This window comes from Odontesthes bonariensis, chromosome 13 (assembly GCF_027942865.1).
Source record: "Odontesthes bonariensis isolate fOdoBon6 chromosome 13, fOdoBon6.hap1, whole genome shotgun sequence".
NCBI lineage: Eukaryota > Metazoa > Chordata > Actinopteri > Atheriniformes > Atherinopsidae > Odontesthes > Odontesthes bonariensis.
This window is the reverse complement of record NC_134518.1, coordinates 38,731,188-38,753,629: the sequence shown is the minus strand read 5'-3', so window position 1 is coordinate 38,753,629 and position 22,442 is coordinate 38,731,188. Positions and strand designations below refer to the sequence as shown.

At 40.8% G+C, this 22,442-nt stretch overlaps 1 protein-coding gene across 1 annotated transcript in view; it reads right to left on the bottom strand.

The window, feature by feature from the left end:
* arap3 (ArfGAP with RhoGAP domain, ankyrin repeat and PH domain 3) overlaps positions 1–22,442 on the bottom strand; it is a 106,922-nt gene that overhangs the window by 49,748 nt on the left and 34,732 nt on the right. Inside the window, exons 2-3 of the mRNA XM_075482058.1 lie at positions 7,865–8,018; positions 6,310–7,176 (exon numbers count right to left, since the gene is read on the bottom strand). Of these exons, the coding sequence (XP_075338173.1) occupies positions 6,310–7,176; positions 7,865–7,938 (941 nt within the window). The 5' untranslated portion in view covers positions 7,939–8,018. The remainder of the gene's footprint in view (positions 1–6,309; positions 7,177–7,864; positions 8,019–22,442) is intronic.

Below are 22,442 nucleotides of genomic sequence, written 5' to 3'. Positions count from 1 at the left end.
GGAGGATCCAGATGTTTTAATAAAGACAGAGGAGGAGGATCCAGATGTTTTAATAAAGACAGAGGAGGAGGATCCAGATGTTTTAATAAAGACAGAACAGGAGGATCCAGATGTTTTAATAAAGACAGAGGAGGAGGATCTAGATGTTTTAATAAAGACAGAACAGGAGGATCCAGATGTTTTAATAAAGACAGAGGAGGAGGATCTAGATGTTTTAATAAAGACAGAACAGGAGGATCCAGATGTTTTAATAAAGACAGAGGAGGAGGATCTAGATGTTTTAATAAAGACAGAACAGGAGGATCCAGATGTTTTAATAAAGACAGAGCAGGAGGATCCAGATGTTTTAATAAAGACAGAGCAGGAGGATCCAGATGTTTTAATAAAGACAGAGCAGGAGGATCCAGATGTTTTAATAAAGACAGAACAGGAGGATTCAGATGTTTTAATAAAGACAGAGCAGGAGGATCCAGATGTTTTAATAAAGACAGAGGAGGAGGATCCAGATGTTTTAATAAAGACAGAGCAGGAGGATCCAGATGTTTTAATAAAGACAGAGGAGGAGGATCCAGATGTTTTAATAAAGACAGAACAGGAGGATCCAGATGTTTTAATAAAGACAGAGCAGGAGGATCCAGATGTTTTAATAAAGACAGAGCAGGAGGATCCAGATGTTTTAATAAAGACAGAGGAGGAGGATCCAGATGTTTAATAAAGACAGAGCAGGAGGATCCAGATGTTTTAATAAAGACAGAGGAGGAGGATCCAGATGTTTTAATAAAGACAGAACAGGAGGATCCAGATGTTTTAATAAAGAGAGAGGAGGAGGATCCAGATGTTTTAATAAAGACAGAGCAGGAGGATCCAGATGTTTTAATAAAGACAGAGCAGGAGGATCCAGATGTTTTAATAAAGACAGAGGAGGAGGATCCAGATGTCTTAATAAAGACAGAGCAGGAGGATCCAGATGTTTTAATAAAGACAGAACAGGAGGATCCAGATGTTTTAATAAAGACAGAGGAGGAGGATCCAGATGTTTTAATAAAGACAGAACAGGAGGATCCAGATGTTTTATTAAAGACAGAGGAGGAGGATCCAGATGTTTTAATAAAGACAGAGGAGGAGGATCCAGATGTTTTAATAAAGACAGAGCAGGAGGATCCAGATGTTTTAATAAAGACAGAGCAGGAGGATCCAGATGTTTTAATAAAGACAGAGGAGGAGGATCCAGATGTTTTAATAAAGACAGAGCAGGAGGATCCAGATGTTTTAATAAAGACAGAGGAGGATGATCCAGATGTTTTAATAAAGACAGAGCAGGAGGATCCAGATGTTTTAATAAAGACAGAACAGGAGGATCCATATGTTTTAATAAAGACAGAGCAGGAGGATCCAGATGTTTTAATAAAGACAGAGCAGGAGGATCCAGATGTTTTAATAAAGACAGAGCAGGAGGATCCAGATGTTTTAATAAAGACAGAGGAGGAGGATCCAGATGTTTTAATAAAGACAGAGCAGGAGGATCCAGATGTTTTAATAAAGACAGAGCAGGAGGATCCAGATGTTTTAATAAAGACAGAGCAGGAGGATCCAGATATTTTAATAAAGACAGAGCAGGAGGATCCAGATATTTTAATAAAGACAGAGCAGGAGGATCCAGATGTTTTAATAAAGACAGAACAGGAGGATCCAGATGTTTTAATAAAGACAGAACAGGAGGATCCAGATATTTTAATAAAGACAGAGGAGGAGGATCTAGATGTTTTAATAAAGACAGAACAGGAGGATCCAGATGTTTTAATAAAGACAGAGGAGGAGGATCCAGATGTTTTAATAAAGACAGAGCAGGAGGATCCAGATGTTTTAATAAAGACAGAGCAGGAGGATCCAGATATTTTAATAAAGACAGAGGAGGAGGATCCAGATGTTTTAATAAAGACAGAGCAGGAGGATCCAGATGTTTTAATAAAGACAGAGCAGGAGGATCCAGATATTTTAATAAAGACAGAGGAGGAGGATCCAGATGTTTTAATAAAGACAGAACAGGAGGATCCAGATGTTTTAATAAAGACAGAGCAGGAGGATCCAGATGTTTTAATAAAGACAGAGCAGGAGGATCCAGATGTTTTAATAAAGACAGAACAGGAGGATCCAGATGTTTTAATAAAGACAGAGCAGGAGGATCCAGATGTTTTAATAAAGACAGAGGAGGAGGATCCAGATGTTTTAATAAAGACAGAGCAGGGGGATCCAGATGTTTTAATAAAGACAGAACAGGAGGATCCAGATGTTTTAATAAAGACAGAACAGGAGGATCCAGATGTTTTAATAAAGACAGAACAGGAGGATCCAGATGTTTTAATAAAGACAGAGCAGGAGGATCCAGATGTTTTAATAAAGACAGAGGAGGAGGATCCAGATGTTTTAATAAAGACAGAGCAGGAGGATCCAGATGTTTTAATAAAGACAGAACAGGAGGATCCAGATGTTTTAATAAAGACAGAGCAGGAGGATCCAGATGTTTTAATAAAGACAGAGCAGGAGGATCCAGATGTTTTAATAAAGACAGAGCAGGAGGATCCAGATGTTTTAATAAAGACAGAGCAGGAGGATCCAGATGTTTTAATAAAGACAGAGCAGGAATATCCATGATGGGACGAATAAATATTATAAAAATGACAATTTTACCTAAATTCCTGTACTATTTCCAGACACTTCCTCTGCCTTTACCAGCATCATTCCATGATCACTTGAATAATTTGTTCAGTCAGTTTATCTGGAACAATAGGAAAGCAAGACTCCGCCTAAAATTACTATTCCAGCCTTATGAGAGAGGGGGACTGCAGTTTCCCAATCTTAGATGGTATTATATGGCAGCCCAGTTAACGTCAGCTGCACACTACTTTTTTACAACTTCACCCCCAGCTTGGGTAAGCATTGAACAAGAGTCTGTTCCAGAACTGCCCTTGCATAGTTATCTTTACTCTTCAGATGTCAAAACACTTAAAAAACTTACAAAAAATCCCTTCCTGAAAAACACAATTTTAATGTGGCACGCGTCACACAAACATATAGGAGAGTCTCCTGTACTCTCCCAATTTACTCCTATCTGGGGTAATGAACAATTCCCACCTGGTAAAAAAGATGGGGGATTTAAATTATGGAATGCAAAGGGCATCCAGACAGTGAAAGACTTGTATATGGATGGAGTGTTGCTTACCTTTAATCAGTTATGTGAGAAGTATCAAATTCCTCAAAAGCATTTCTTTAAATATCTACAACTAAAAAACTTCATGTCTTCCAGATCCAGACAATATATACATGTCCCACCATTGTCAAAAATAGAGGAAGTCTCCCTTGGACGTATGGCAAAGAAAGGCCAACTCTCTATTTATTATAATTTACTAATAGCTGCATCTAAGGATTCAGCAATGGATAGGTTAGAGGCCTGGAGGGATGACATACAAGAAGATATAACTGAAAAAGATTGGAGTGAGGCTTGTTTAAAGGCACAAACACAAACGATAAACACAAGGTTTAAGCTCCTCCAATATAAATGGTTAATACAGATCTATATAACTCCTGTTAAACTCCACCATATGTCCGACAACATTCCAGATACTTGTACTAAATGTCTAAATAACAAGGGAACCCTTCTTCACTGTTTATGGGAATGTCCAAAGATTCAAAAGTTCTGGAAAGATATTGTCAATTGTCTGTCAGCAGTCTTTCATATCAACATCCCTTTAACTGCTAAACTGTGTGTACTTGGAATCTATCCACTGAACTTCATACAAACGAAGAAACAGACTAAACTACTGGACTTTGGGCTTCTACAAGCTAGAAGAGTGATTGCACTTCATTGGAAGAATATAGAGGCTCCTTCCATGAAACAGTGGATAAAAGAACTTTCAGAGTGCATTGGTCTAGAAAGACTAACATATATTGCTAAGGGAAAACTGAAAGAGTTTGTTCATCTTTGGGAGCCATACATGAGCATTATAGAATCTGGAATGTAATGTATCTATTTATGTTTGTTTATTTACTTATTTATTTTAAGGGAGATCGTTATTACATTGAAATGTATCTGTATTTCAGTTAAGAATTTTGTACTTTGAGTTATTAATGTTAGGATTGTGCAAGTTTAGGTATGTGTGTGCGTGCGCATGTGTGTGTATGAGTGATACTGATTCTGTGACGTGTTGCAGTCACAGTTACAGTGTTCTATAAAGTAAAAAAAATCCAATAAAGATATTTGAAAAAAAAAAAAAAGACAGAGCAGGAGGATCCAGATGTTTTAATAAAGACAGAGCATGAGGATCCAGATGTTTTAATAAAGACAGAGCAGGAGGATCCAGATGTTTTAATAAAGACAGAGGAGGATGATCCAGATGTTTTAATAAAGACAGAGGAGGAGGATCCAGATGTTTTAATAAAGACAGAGCAGGAGGATCCAGATGTTTTAATAAAGACAGAGCAGGAGGATCCAGATGTTTTAATAAAGACAGAGCAGGAGGATCCAGATGTTTTAATAAAGACAGAGCAGGAGGATCCAGATGTTTTAATAAAGACAGAACAGGAGGATCGAGATGTTTTAATAAAGACAGAGCAGGAGGATCCAGATGTTTTAATAAAGACAGAGGAGGAGGATCCAGATGTTTTAATAAAGACAAAGCAGGAGGATCCAGATGTTTTAATAAAGACAGAGCAGGAGGATCCAGATGTTTTAATAAAGACAAAGCAGGAGGATCCAGATCTTTTAATAAAGACAGAGCAGGAGGATCCAGATGTTTTAATAAAGACAGAGCAGGAGGATCCAGATGTTCTAATAAAGACAGAGGAGGAGGATCCAGATGTTTTAATAAAGACAGAGCAGGAGGATCCAGATGTTTTAATAAAGACAGAGCAGGAGGATCCAGATGTTTTTACATCACGTGACACAGCTCATCCTGACCTCTGCAAAGGTGTAAACCCTGATGTTATAGTTTTATTCGTTAATAATGTCCCACTGAGGGGAGCTTTGGGGAAACACAAAACCAACACTGATCCAATTTATGTGCCACAAAGCTGCAAGAATTAGAAACAGAATATTTCTTAAACTTTTATGATTTAGTTGAACTCAGTGTTCGAAGCAGAAATATGTAAAGAAGAAGAAGAAGATCTGTTAGAACAATAAGACTGTTGTTCAAACATCAGGTGGGAAATCTAAAAGTGAGATATGATGTTTTCACTGTGTTCCTCCCACTGAATTCAGCTCTAAAATAAATAAATTCAGCTATTTATTTAACTTCTTAACGCCTATTGTCGCATATATGCTCCAAACCGTTTGACTCAATCAACCAGCTGAGATAGCATCTTTATTCGCCCAATGCCGGTTAGTCCATATTCACTACGGACCTAGGAACCTTTATATAAATAAATATGTAAAAAAGAAAAAGGGTGAATAAAAAACATTGTTTTTTCACTGTTATATTACTGTGTTGTTGTTAACTTATTATTGAACATTATGCCTGGTGTCGCAAATAAGCAACATACCAAAATCTCTATTTATTTTTTGTGCAAAAGTGAAATTAATAATCTCAGCATTATTTACCATCTACTTAAAGGCTAAAACACACACAAAACATTTTTTTATATACAGCTATATAAATTCAGGCGTTAATGTTAATAAAACCTGTCACTGCCTGTATTTCACTGGCAAACAGATGAGATTTAACAGAGTTTTCTGTTGTATTCTTTCTGCTTCATCTGTACCTGCGTGTCGTGTCTTCTGATATAAAAGTACACCGAGGGTCATTAAATGCATCTCACATGTAAACTGTAAACATGAAGGGTAGTTTTATTTAACATGCAATACTAAAAATAAATTGGTAGTAATTCTGTAATTCTTAAAATTAGTTGGCACTTTATTCTGTGCACTTTAAAAATAGCACTTCAGGATAAATGCACTTTAATAAATGCATACTTGTATAGGAGGTAAAACATTATTTGCCAATCAGATGCATTTTAATGTCTGAAACTACAGTGCGACAAAATTGTGTTGATATGGTTTTTCGGTATGGTATTCGTACCATAACAGGTCATTTGTTGTATATCTTGTGATATGGAATGTTGCACGCTTTGTTTTCTTGTTTCCTGTCTTTGTCTTGTCTTGATTTTAGTGTGAACAGCAGGACTGCAGATGGAAATTAGCCTCGGAGCTAAATCTGGCATATTTACATTGTATGTTTATTAATATGCAGAGTCCTGTCACAAATAAACAAATAACAAAAAAAAAAATAACATGTAAAACTCCTGGGTGTGACCCACCTGTTCCTCTCAGGAGTGTGTCGGGGGGGAGTGGGAGGAGCTGACTGCTGGCTGCAGTACCGCCTCCCTCCACTGGGGGTGGTAGGGCTGGGTGAGGCGCCCCAGTAGATCTCGTTGGAAACCATCTCTAACCCGGGCGGTGGCGACCCAGAGAGCCTTCTGCCGTCCAGGCTGCCAGGACGAGGCCCGGAGGGCGAGGTCTGCGTCTGCTCTGTGCGAACAGGAGAAGAAGAAGAAGAAGGGGGCGGGGCCACGGAGGGCGGGGCCACGGAGGGCAGGGCGCCGCGGTTCATCCGGGGGGGGATGGGAGGTAACAGCCCCCCGGCCTCCGTCAGAGACAGGCTGCGGCCCGGCCTGGTCCGGCCCACCGGTCTGCGTCTGTCCTCAGGAGTGGGCGTGTCCTCGGACGCCAGCCCCTCCAGCACGGTGAAGCAGATGGACTCCTGGGACAGCCTCCTGGGGGTGGGCGGAGCCACATCTGGCGCCGGACAGAAGTGGACGGGCGCGGTCCGGCGGCGGTTGAACACGGTTCTGGGTTTGGGGATCGGCTTCACCGCCACCCTGCTGCTGTCAGAGTCGGCCAACATGGCGGCGAGGTTGGGGGTGGAGTTGTTGCGCGGTCTGACGGACCGATGGAGCGGCGTGGCGCCGCAGACTCGCTCCGTGACGGACCGACAGCGGTCACGGGGAAGGTCTGCTTCCTGATTGGCTCTCTGCCCCTCGGTCCTCCGGATGTAGCTGACCAATCGCAGGATTCTCTTTCTGTGTCCGGTGGCGGTTACGCCCAGACTGACCAAGGCGTCATGATCCAGGTGCGTGAAGTCTCCAGCCAATAGGAGGCCGGCTCTGCGGAAGGTGTCCAGGTACCTGCAGAGAAGCAGGAAAACACTGAAGACTTTGGCTGTGCTCCAAACCGCATACTTCTCCTACTACTCATACTAATTTTAACCTTTTTTAAGTTCCCGGATGCATACTAGATTCTCCTAAATGTTGGGTATGCATCATGAGGTTACTACTCATACTCAAACTACCCAAGATGCAACGTAACGTGACGTCGCCGATCGTCATTTCCTGTCAAAACGGCAGTTTCAAGCTAGCTACAACGAGGGTAGGTTCACTTCCTGTTTTCAAAACAAAAGCACCAATTGTATGGTAATGGCTTTCCCTATGATAAAAGGCAACGGGTATTTTATTTTGTGAAAATAACCGGAAGTGGGTTGCTCACTGCGGCTAGCTTTAGTAGCGCCGAATTCGTGGGAACAAAATTGTAAACAGGCGGTATTTTGTCAGGTTTTCAACACGTTGGGGATCTAAACGACTACTTTCTCACCTGAAAATGTTTCAAATGTTGCTAAAGTTTACAGAGTTTAGAGCTTAAGAGAAATCAGCTTCAGGCCGGCTGATTTCGGCTCGGGCAGGAGCAAAATGCATTGTGGGTAAACGCTCTGCATACTGTCTGATCGATCAGTATGCAGGGTCACCTGCTGACCTCTGCTGACCTCACTCTGGACCAGGTTCCAGTGTCCTTCACATAAAACTATTTACCAGTTCTCACCTCTCCAAGTGGATCGCTGTCAGAAGCGTCTCAACCGGTGTGCTTCCATCCAGCGAGGCCATGACGATCAACATGGATTCTTGATCGACCTTCGTCTCCTCCGTCTGCAGGAACCACGGCGGCCATTACTGACCTACAGACGGCAGCTGTCCATCTGGAGGAGACAGAGACCAACACCAGTCAGTAAGTAAGCAGGTAAGTAGTTGATAGGCACTGATATATAGATCGGCAGGTAGGTATATAGGTAGGTGAGTTAATATGTAGGTAAATAGGTAGGTGAGTAAATATGTAGGCAGGTAGGTAAATAGGTATGTCGGTTAATATGTAGGCAGGTAGGTAAATAGGTATGTCGGTTAATATGTAGGCAGGTAGGTAAATAGTTATGTCGGTTAATATGTAGGCAGGTAGGTAAATAGGTAAGTGAGTAAATAGGTAGGCAGGTAGGTAAATAGGTATGTCGGTTAATATGTAGGCAGGTACGTAAATAGGTATGTCGGTTAATATGTAGGCAGGTAGGTAAATAGGTAGGTGAGTAAATATGTAGGCAGGTAGGTAAATAGGTATGTCGGTTAATATGTAGGCAGGTAGGTAAATAGGTATGTCGGTTAATATGTAGGCAGGTAGGTAAATAGGTAGGTGAGTAAATAGGTAGGCAGGTAGGTAAATAAGTATGTCGGTTAATATGTAGGCAGGTAGGTAAATAGGTATGTCGGTTAATATGTAGGCAGGTAGGTAAATAGGTATGTCGGTTAATATGTAGGCAGGTAGATAAATAGGTAGGCAGGTAGGTAAATAGGTAGGTGAGTAAATAGGTAGGCAGGTAGGTAAATAGGTATGTCGGTTAATATGTAGGTAGGTACGTAAATAGTTATGTCGGTTAATATGTAGGCAGGTAGGTAAATAGGTAGGTGAGTAAATAGGTAGGCAGGTAGGTAAATAGGTACGTCGGTTAATATGTAGGCAGGTACGTAAATAGGTATGTCGGTTAATATGTGGGCAGGTAGGTAAATAGGTAGGTGAGTAAATATGTAGGCAGGTAGGTAAATAGGTATGTTGGTTAATATGTAGGCAGGTAGGTAAATAGGTAGGTGAGTAAATAGGTAGGCAGGTAGGTAAATAGGTATGTTGGTTAATATGTAGGCAGATACCTAAATAGGTATGTCGGTTAATATGTAGGCAGGTAGGTAAATAGGTATGTCGGTTAATATGTAGGTAGGTAGGTAGGTAAATAGGTATGTCGGTTAATATGTAGGCAGGTATGTAAATAGGTAGATGAGTAAATAGGTAGGCAGGTAGGTAAATAGGTATGTCGGTTAATATGTAGGCAGGTATGTAAATAGGTAGATGAGTAAATAGGTAGGCAGGTAGGTAAATAGGTATGTCGGTTAATATGTAGGCAGGTAGGTAAATAGGTAGGTGAGTAAATAGATCGGAGGGTAGGTAAATAGGTATGTCGGTTAATATGTAGGCAGGTAGGTAAATAGGTATGTCGGTTAATATGTGGGCAGGTAGGTAAATAGGTAGGTGAGTAAATATGTAGGCAGGTAGGTAAATAGGTATGTCGGTTAATATGTAGGCAGGTAGGTAAATAGGTATGTCGGTTAATATGTAGGCAGGTAGGTAAATAGGTAGGTGAGTAAATAGGTAGGCAGGTAGGTAAATAGGTATGTTGGTTAATATGTAGGCAGATACCTAAATAGGTATGTCGGTTAATATGTAGGCAGGTAGGTAAATAGGTATGTCGGTTAATATGTAGGTAGGTAGGTAGGTAAATAGGTAGGTGAGTAAATATGTAGGCAGGTAGGTAAATAGGTATGTCGGTTAATATGTAGGCAGGTAGGTAAATAGGTAGGTGAGTAAATAGGTAGGCAGGTAGGTAAATAGGTATGTTGGTTAATATGTAGGCAGATACCTAAATAGGTATGTCGGTTAATATGTAGGCAGGTAGGTAAATAGGTATGTCGGTTAATATGTAGGTAGGTAGGTAGGTAAATAGGTATGTCGGTTAATATGTAGGCAGGTATGTAAATAGGTAGATGAGTAAATAGGTAGGCAGGTAGGTAAATAGGTATGTCGGTTAATATGTAGGCAGGTAGGTAAATAGGTAGGTGAGTAAATAGATCGGAGGGTAGGTAAATAGGTATGTCGGTTAATATGTAGGCAGGTAGGTAAATAGGTAGGTTAGTAAATAGGTAGGCAGGTAGGTAAATAGGTATGTCGGTTAATATGTAGGCAGGTACGTAAATAGGTATGTCGGTTAATATGTAGGCAGGTAGGTAAATAGGTATGTCGGTTAATATGTAGGTAGGTAGGTAAATAGGTAGGTAGGTAGGCAAATAGGTATGTCGGTTAATATGTAGGCAGGTAGGTAGATAGGTAGGTGAGTAAATAGGTAGGCAGGTAGGTAAATAGGTAGGTGAGTAAATAGATCGGCAGGTAGGTAAATAGGTATGTCGGTTAATATGTAGGCAGGTAGGTAAATAGGTAGGTGAGTAAATAGGTAGGCAGGTAGGTAAATAGGTAGGTGAGTAAATAGGTAGGTAAATAGGTAGGTGAGTAAATAGGTAGGCAGATAAGTAAATAAGTAGGTGAGTAAATAGGTAGGCAGGTAGGTAAATAGGTAGGTGAGTAAATAGGTAGGCAGGTAGGTAAATAGGTAGGTGAGTAAATAGGTAGGCAGATAAGTAAATAAGTAGGTGAGTAAATAGGTAGGCAGGTAGGTAAATAGGTAGGTGAGTAAATAGGTAGGCAGGTAAGTAAATAGGTAGGTAGGCAGGTAGGTAAATAGATATGTCGGTTAATATGTAGGCAGGTAGGTAAATAGGTAGGTGAGTAAATATGTAGGTAGGTAGGTAAATAGGTAGGTGAGTAAATAGGTATGCAGGAAGGTAAATAGGTATGTCGGTTAATATGTAGGCAGGTAGGTAAATATGTATGTCGGTTAATTATGTAGGCAGGTAGGTAAATAGGTAGGTAAGTAAATATGTAGGTAGGTAGGTAAATAGGTATGTCGGTTAATATGTAGGTAGGTAGGTAAATAGGTAGGTAAGTAAATAGGTAGGCAGGTAGGTAAATAGGTGGGTGAGTAAATATGTAGGCAGGTAGTTAAATAGGTAGGTGAGTAAATATGTAGGCAGGTAGGTAAATAGGTATGTCGGTTAATTATGTAGATTATTGATTTCCATTAAAATGCTAACGTGAAGTGTTCCCTTGTGTTTGTGCCCCTCAGTGGACTCGATATGTGAACTGGCTGCTTTCTGCTGAGATGCTGTAGCATTGACGTTGTGCTATCGTGCTAAGCTAACTGGCTTTTACAATGGACACACTGTACAGTATTTTCTAGTATCTTTTTTTTTAAATGCTCCCAAACTTTAGACATTTTTCCTCTTCTTCTCTTATTTTGCTCCTCATTATTTTCTCCGGCTTCCTCCATCGAATCAAACGTGCGCACATTGTGCGACAGCAATAACTGTCCGTGTGAAACAGGGCGACTGCTGAGCAGAGCATGTTGGTGGGCGTTAGATGAAGAATCAAATTATTTGAGTTTCTCACAGAATGATTTCAGGCCTGAAATGTTTTCAGCACGGAGGCCGAGGTTTCTCAGAGATAACCCGGAGGTGGGACTGGAAGTGCTGAGTAATTCTGTCTCAGTTACCTCAGATTTAATGTTCCCTGACTCCCCTCCCAGCCATCTAAAACCACAGAAGAAGAGAAGAGCGTGATGTCAGCCTGCAGACACAGCTGAAAGATTGTGTCTGCAGCAGCATGACCTCTGACCTCTGTGCAGCAAAAACAGAACCAGGATCAGTCTAAACATGGGCGGAGCGGCCAAAACACCAGAAGAAGAAATGAAGAATGTCAAAGATGACCTCGCAGCGTCCGAGCGAACAGAGACGGTAAACAGAGAGGCAGTCAGAGGTCAGCGGCAGGAAGCCGGAGGCTGAGCAGGAAGTGAGTCAGCAGCTTCCTCCTGCCGACCGTTTCCTCCAGCAGATAAACCGGCTTCTGTTCTGCCTAACAGGGCCAAACATGGTGGTCCGCCGTTAGGTGAGGCGGCCCGCAGGTGTTTCCTGCTCAGGTACGCAGGGCCAGAAGAAGAAGGCTGGAGAGCCGAACAGGAAATAAAACACAACTACAGAGGCAAACGCAGAGGCTGTGTTCGAAACCGCATACTGCATACTACATACTACATATTACATACTACATACTGCATACTGCATACTGCATACTACATACTACATATTACATACTACATACTGCATACTGCATACTGCATACTACATACTCCATACTACATACTACATACTACATACTACATACTCCATACTCCATACTACATACTCCATACTGCATACTCCATACTGCATACTCCATGCTCCATACTACATACTCCATACTCCATACTACATACTCCATACTACATACTCCATACTGCATACTCCATACTGCATACTAAATACTACATACTACATACTCCATACTCCATACTACATACTCCATACTGCATACTCCATACTGCATACTCCATGCTCCATACTCCATACTGCATACTGCATGCTGCATGCTACATACTGCATACTGCATACTGCATACTGCATACTGCATGCTGCATACTCCATACTGCATACTGCATACTGCATACTCCATACTACATACTCCATACTACATACTCCATACTGCATACTGCATGCTGCATACTCCATACTGCATACTGCATACTCCATACTCCATACTACATACTCCATACTACATACTCCATACTGCATACTCCATACTGCATACTAAATACTACATACTACATACTCCATACTCCATACTACATACTCCATACTGCATACTGCATACTACATACTCCATACTACATACTACATACTACATACTACATACTCCATACTCCATACTACATACTCCATACTACATACTCCATACTGCATACTCCATACTGCATACTCCATACTGCATACTCCATGCTCCATACTACATACTCCATACTCCATACTACATACTCCATACTACATACTCCATACTGCATACTCCATACTGCATACTAAATACTACATACTACATACTCCATACTCCATACTACATACTCCATACTGCATACTCCATACTGCATACTCCATGCTCCATACTCCATACTGCATACTGCATGCTGCATGCTACATACTGCATACTGCATACTGCATACTGCATACTGCATGCTGCATACTCCATACTGCATACTGCATACTGCATACTCCATACTGCATACTGCATACTCCATACTCCATACTGCATACTGCATACTACATACTACATACTACATATTACATATTACATACTGCATACTGCATACTGCATACTATATACTACATATTACATATTACATACTGCATACTGCATACTACAGGCTGCATACTGCATACTAAATACTGCATACTGCAGAGTGCATACTGCATACTAAATACTGCATACTGCATACTGCATACTACAGACTGCATACTACATACTGCATACTCCATACTCCGTACTGCATACTGCATACTGCATGCTGCATACTCCATACTGCATACTGCATACTGCATACTACAGGCTGCATACTGCATACTAAATACTGCATACTGCATACTGCATGCTGCATACTCCATACTGCATACTACATACTGCATACTGCATACTGCATGCTGCATACTCCATACTGCATACTGCATACTGCATACTCCATACTGCATGCTGCATACTCCATACTCCATACTGCATACTGCATACTGCATGCTGCATACTCCATACTGCATACTGCATACTGCATACTCCATACTGCATACTGCATGCAGCATACTCCATACTGCATACTGCATACTCCATACTCCATACTGCATACTGCATACTACATACTACATACTACATATTACATATTACATACTGCATACTGCATACTGCATACTATATACTACATATTACATACTGCATACTGCATACTACAGGCTGCATACTGCATACTAAATACTGCATACTGCAGAGTGCATACTGCATACTAAATACTGCATACTGCATACTGCATACTACAGACTGCATACTACATACTGCATACTCCATACTCCGTACTGCATACTGCATACTACAGGCTGCATACTGCATACTAAATACTGCATACTGCATACTGCATACTGCATGCTGCATACTCCATACTGCATACTACATACTGCATACTGCATACTGCATGCTGCATACTCCATACTGCATACTGCATACTGCATACTCCATACTGCATGCTGCATACTCCATACTCCATACTGCATACTGCATACTGCATGCTGCATACTCCATACTGCATACTGCATACTGCATACTCCATACTGCATACTGCATGCAGCATACTCCATACTGCATACTGCATACTCCATACTCCATACTGCATACTGCATACTACATACTACATACTACATATTACATATTACATACTGCATACTGCATACTGCATACTATATACTACATATTAAATATTACATACTGCATACTGCATACTACAGGCTGCATACTGCATACTAAATACTGCATACTGCAGAGTGCATACTGCATACTAAATACTGCATACTGCATACTGCATACTACAGACTGCATACTACATACTGCATACTCCATACTCCGTACTGCATACTGCATACTGCATACTGCATACTCCGTACTGCATACTGCATACTGCATACTGCGTACTGCATACTGCATACTGCATACTGCGTACTGCATACTGCATACTACATACTGCATACTGCGTACTGCATACTACATACTACATACTGCATACTGCAGACTGCATACTGCATACTACAGACTGCATACTACATACTGCATACTCCATACTCCATACTGCATACTGCATACTGCATACTCCATACTCCGTACTGCATACTGCATACTGCATACTACGTACTGCATACTGCATACTGCATACTACGTACTGCATACTGCATACTACATACTGCATACTGCGTACTGCATACTACATACTACATACTGCATACTACATATTACATATTACATACTGCATACTAAATACTGCATACTGCATACTAAATACTGCATACTACAGACTGCATACTACATACTACAGACTGCATACTGCATACTACATATTACATACTGCATACTGCATACTGCATACTACAGGCTGCATACTGCATACTAAATACTGCATACTGCAGACTGCATACTGCATACTGCATACTACATACTACATATTACATACTACAGGCTGCATACTGCATACTAAATACTGCATACTACAGACTGCATACTGCATACTGCATACTGCATACTACATACTACATATTACATATTACATACTGCATACTGCATACTGCATACTACAGGCTGCATACTGCATACTGCAGAGTGCATACTGCATACTAAATACTGCATACTGCAGAGTGCATACTGCATACTACAGACTGCATACTGCATACTGCATACTACATACTGCATACTCCATACTCCATACTGCATACTGCATACTGCATACTCCATACTCCATACTACAGACTGCATACTGCATACTACAGACTGCATACTGCATACTGCATACTGCATACTGCATACTACATACTGCATACTGCATACTACATACTGCATACTGCGTACTGCATACTACATACTACATACTGTATACTACATATTACATATTACATACTGCATACTAAATACTGCATACTGCATACTAAATACTGCATACTACAGACTGCATACTGCATACTACATACTGCATACTGCGTACTGCATACTGCATACTACATACTACATATTACATACTGCATACTGCATACTGCATACTACAGGCTGCATACTGCATACTAAATACTGCATACTGCAGACTGCATACTGCATACTGCATACTACATACTACATACTGCATACTGCATACTAAATACTGCATACTGCATACTAAATACTGCATACTACAGACTGCATACTGCATACTACAGACTGCATACTGCATACTGCATACTACAGGCTGCATACTGCATACTAAATACTGCATACTGCAGACTGCATACTAAATACTGCATACTGCATACTGCATACTGCATACTACAGACTGCATACTGCATACTGCATACTACATACTGCATACTGCATACTACAGACTGCATACTGCATACTGCATACTACAGGCTGCATACTGCATACTAAATACTGCATACTGCAGACTGCATACTGCATACTAAATACTGCATACTGCATACTGCATACTGCATACTGCATACTACATACTGCATACTGCATACTACAGACTGCATACTGCATACTACATACTACATATTACATATTACATACTGCATACTGCATACTAAATACTGCATACTGCATACTAAATACTGCATACTACAGACTGCATACTGCATACTGCATACTACATACTACATATTACATACTGCATACTGCATACTGCATACTACAGGCTGCATACTGCATACTAAATACTGCATACTGCAGACTGCATACTGCATACTAAATACTGCATACTGCATACTGCATACTGCATACTAAATACTGCATACTACATACTGCATACTACATGCTACATACTGCATACTGCATACTACAGACTGCATACTACAGACTGCATACTGCATCCTGCATACTACATACTACATATTACATATTACATACTGCATACTGCATACTGCATACTGCATACTACAGGCTGCATACTGCATACTAAATACTGCATACTGCAGACTGCATACTGCATACTAAATACTGCATACTGCATACTGCATACTAAATACAGCATACTACATACTGCATACTACATGCTACATACTGCATACTGCATACTACATACTACATACTACAGACTGCATACTGCATACTGCATACTACATACTACATGCTACATACTGCATACTGCATACTACATACTACATACTACATGCTACATACTGCATACTGCATACTACATACTACATACTACAGACTGCATACTGCATACTGCATACTGCATACTACATACTACATGCTACATACTGCATACTGCATACTGCATACTACATACTACATGCTACATACTGCATACTGCATACTGCATACTGCATACTACATGCTACATACTACATACTGCATACTACATGCTACAGACTGCATACTACATACTGCATACTACATGCTACATACTGCATACTACAGACTGCATACTACAGACTGCATACTGCATCCTGCATACTACATACTACATATTACATACTGCATACTGCATACTACATACTGCATACTACAGACTGCATACTGCATACTACAGACTGCATACTACAGACTGCATACTGCATACTACAGACTGCATACTACAGACTGCATACTGCATACTACAGACTGCATACTACAGACTGCATACTGCATACTACAGACTGCATACTGCATACTACAGACTGCATACTACATACTACATATTACATATTACATACTGCATACTGCATACTGCATACTACAGGCTGCATACTGCATACTAAATACTGCATACTGCAGACTGCATACTGCATACTGCATACTACATACTACATATTACATATTACATACTGCATACTGCATACTAAATACTGCATACTGCATACTGCATACTACAGACTGCATACTAAATACTGCATACTGCAGACTGCATACTGCATACTAAATACTGCATACTGCAGACTGCATACTGCATACTAAATACTGCATACTGCATACTGCATACTGCATACTACAGACTGCATACTGCATACTGCATACTACATACTGCATACTGCATACTACAGACTGCATACTGCATACTGCATACTGCATACTACATATTACATATTACATACTGTATACTGCATACTAAATACTGCATACTACAGACTGCATACTGCATACTACAGACTGCATACTGCATACTGCATACTACATACTACATATTACATATTACATACTGCATACTGCATACTACAGGCTGCATACTGCATACTAAATACTGCATACTGCAGACTGCATACTGCATACTAAATACTGCATACTGCATACTGCATACTACAGGCTGCATACTGCATACTAAATACTGCATACTGCATACTAAATACTGCATACTGCATACTGCATACTGCATACTACATGCTACATACTGCATACTGCATACTACATACTACATACTACAGACTGCATACTGCATACTGCATACTACATACTACATGCTACATACTGCGTACTGCATACTACATACTACATGCTACATACTGCGTACTGCATACTACATACTACATGCTACATACTGCGTACTGCATACTACATACTACATACTACAGACTGCATACTACATACTGCATACTACATGCTACATACTGCATACTACAGACTGCATACTACAGACTGCATACTGCATCCTGCATACTACATACTACATATTACATATTACATACTGCATACTGCATACTGCATACTACATACTGCATACTACAGACTGCATACTGCATACTACAGACTGCATACTGCATACTACAGACTGCATACTACAGACTGCATACTGCATACTAAATACTACATACAGCATACTGCATACTGCATACTACATACTGCATACTACAGACTGCATACTACAGACTGCATACTGCATACTACAGACTGCATACTACATACTGCATACTGCATACTACAGACTGCATACTGCATACTAAATACTACATACAGCATACTGCATACTGCATACTACATACTGCATACTGCATACTACAGACTGCATACTGCATACTACAGACTGCATACTACAGACTGCATACTGCATACTACAGACTGCATACTGCATACTAAATACTACATACAGCATACTGCATACTGCATACTATATACTGCATACTGCATACTACAGACTGCATACTGCATACTAAATACTACATACAGCATACTGCATACTGCATACTGCATACTAAATACTGCATACTACAGACTGCATACTGCATACTACAGACTGCATACTTCATACTAAATACTACATACAGCATACTGCATACTACATACTGCATACTGCATACTACAGACTGCATACTGCATACTACATACTGCATACTACAGACTGCATACTACAGACGGCATACTGCATACTGCATACTACAGACTGCATACTACAGACTGCATACTAAATACTACATACAGCATACTGCATACTGCATACTACATACTGCATACTGCATACTACAGACTGCATACTGCATACTAAATACTGCATACTACAGACTGCATACTGCATACTACAGACTGCATACTGCATACTAAATACTACATACAGCATACTGCATACTGCAGACTACATACTGCATACTGCATACTACAGACTGCATACTGCATTCTGCATACTGCATACTAAATACTGCATACTACAGACTGCATACTGCATACTGCATACTACAGACTGCATACTGCATACTGCATACTAAATACTGCATACTACAGACTGCATACTGCATACTGCATACTAAATACTGCATACTACAGACTGCATACTGCATACTACAGACTGCATACTGCATACTAAATACTGCATACTACAGACTGCATACTGCATACTGCATACTACAGACTGCATACTGCATACTGCATACTCCATACTGCATACTGCATACTACATACTCCATACTGCATACTACAGACTGCATACTGCATACTACATACTGCATACTACAGACTGCATACTACAGACTGCATACTGCATACTTCATACTGCATACTACAGACTGCATACTACAGACTGCATACTAAATACTACATACAGCATACTGCATACTGCATACTACATACTCTATACTGCATACTACAGACTGCATACTGCATACTACAGACTGCATACTGCATACTACATACTACATACTCCATACTGCATACTGCATACTACATACTGCATACTGCATACTGCATACCGCATACTCCATACTGCATACTGCATACTCCATACTGCATACTGCATACTGCATACTCCATACTGCATACTGCATACTGCATACTGCATACTACATACTGCATACTGCATACTCCATACTGCATACTGCATACTCCATACTGCATACTGCATACTCCATACTGCATACTGCATACTCCATACTGCATACTCCATACTGCATACTGCATACTCCATACTGCATACTGCATACTGCATACTGCATACTCCATACTGCATACTGCATACTGCATACTCCATACTGCATACTGCATACTGCATACTGCATACTCCATACTGCATACTGCATACTCCATACTGCATACTCCATACTGCATACTCCATACTGCATACTCCATACTGCATACTCCATACTGCATACTGCATACTCCATACTGCATACTGCATACTGCATACTGCATACTGCATACTCCATACTGCATACTCCATACTGCATACTGCATACTCCATACTGCATACTGCATACTGCATACTGCATACTGCATACTCCATACTGCATACTGCATACTGCATACTCCATACTGCATACTCCATACTCCATACTGCATACTCCATACTGCATACTGCATACTACATACTACATACTCCATACTGCATACTGCATACTACATACTGCATACTGCATACTGCATACCGCATACCCCATACTGCATACTGCATACTCCATACTGCATACTGCATACTGCATACTCCATACTGCATACTGCATACTGCATACTGCATACTACATACTGCATACTGCATACTCCATACTGCATACTGCATACTCCATACTGCATACTGCATACTGCATACTGCATACTCCATACTGCATACTGCATACTGCATACTGCATACTCCATACTGCATACTGCATACTCCATACTGCATACTCCATACTGCATACTCCATACTGCATACTCCATACTGCATACTGCATACTGCATACTGCATACTCCATACTGCATACTGCATACTGCATACTCCATACTGCATACTGCATACTGCATACTGCATACTCCATACTGCATACTGCATACTCCATACTGCATACTCCATACTGCATACTCCATACTGCATACTCCATACTGCATACTCCATACTGCATACTGCATACTGCATACTGCATACTCCATACTGCATACTGCATACTGCATACTGCATACTGCATACTGCATACTACATACTGCATACTGCATACTCCATACTGCATACTGCATACTGCATACTACATACTGCATACTGCATACTCCATACTGCATACTGCATACTGCATACTGCATACTACATACTGCATACTGCATACTCCATACTGCATACTGCATACTCCATACTGCATACTGCATACTCCATACTGCATACTCCATACTGCATACTGCATACTGCATACTGCATACTCCATACTGCATACTGCATACTGCATACTCCATACTGCATACTGCATACTGCATACTGCATACTACATACTCCATACTGCATACTGCATACTGCATACTCCATACTGCATACTGCATACTCCATACTGCATACTGCATACTGCATACTTTATACTCCATACTGCATACTGCATACTGCATACTCCATACTGCATACTACATACTGCATACTCATCGATCAGACAGTCTGCAGAGCGTTTACCCACAATGCATTTCGCTCCTGCCCGAACCGAAATCAGCCGGCCTGAAAGCAGATGTTACAGATGCAGGAAACAGCAGGGACACTTGCAACAAGCCCCTCCCCCAGAAAGGGCTCTCAGCTCAGCATCGGGGTCCCAACCTCTGATACACTAAGAGCTCAGGAAAAGACGACAGGACGTCATTTTTCACAACTCGACCCTCTGCTCATCTGTGACCCTTTAAGGAATGTTGTGTTAACTCGTCTGTTCAGGCAGCTCAATAAAGGTTATTCAGACATGTAATCACTGCAAACTGTTTCCTAAATAAAAGACAAATCTTTCTTCTGCTGAGGTAGAAACATCCAGAAAGGTCTCAGCCTCCCCTCCTCTAATCTCTGAGCTGCTGCTGTAATCAGAGCCGTAAATCTGCAGCAGAACAAAACACAGGAAGCAGCTGTGGAGTCCTTCAGCCCCCTGCAGAGGAAACAGGACGTCCTCAGAGAGGCTCTATGAACCAGCAAACACTCAAACCAAAGCTCAAGAGTCCAATCAGAACCTGAAGAGTCCAAACCAAAGCTCAAGAGTCCAATCAGAACCTGACGAGTCCAAACCAAAGCTCAAGAGTCCAATCAGAACCTGAAGAGTCCAAACAGAACCTGAAGAGTCCAAACCAAAGCTCAAAAGTCCAATCAGAACCTGAAGAGTCCAAACAGAACCTGAAGAGTCCAAACCAAAGCTCAAGAGTCCAATCAGAACCTGACGAGTCCAAACCAAAGCTCAAGAGTCCAATCAGAACCTGAAGAGTCCAAACAGAACCTGAAGAGTCCAAACCAAAGCTCGAGAGTCCAATCAGAACCTGAAGAGTCCAAACCAAAGCTCAAGAGTCCAATCAGAACCTGAAGAGTCCAAACCAAAGCTCAAGAGTCCAATCAGAACCTGAAGAGTCCATACAGAACCTGAAGAGTCCAAACCAAAGCTCGAAAGTCCAATCAGAACCTGAAGAGTCCAAACCAAAGCTCGAGAGTCCAATCAGAACCTGAAGAGTCCAAACC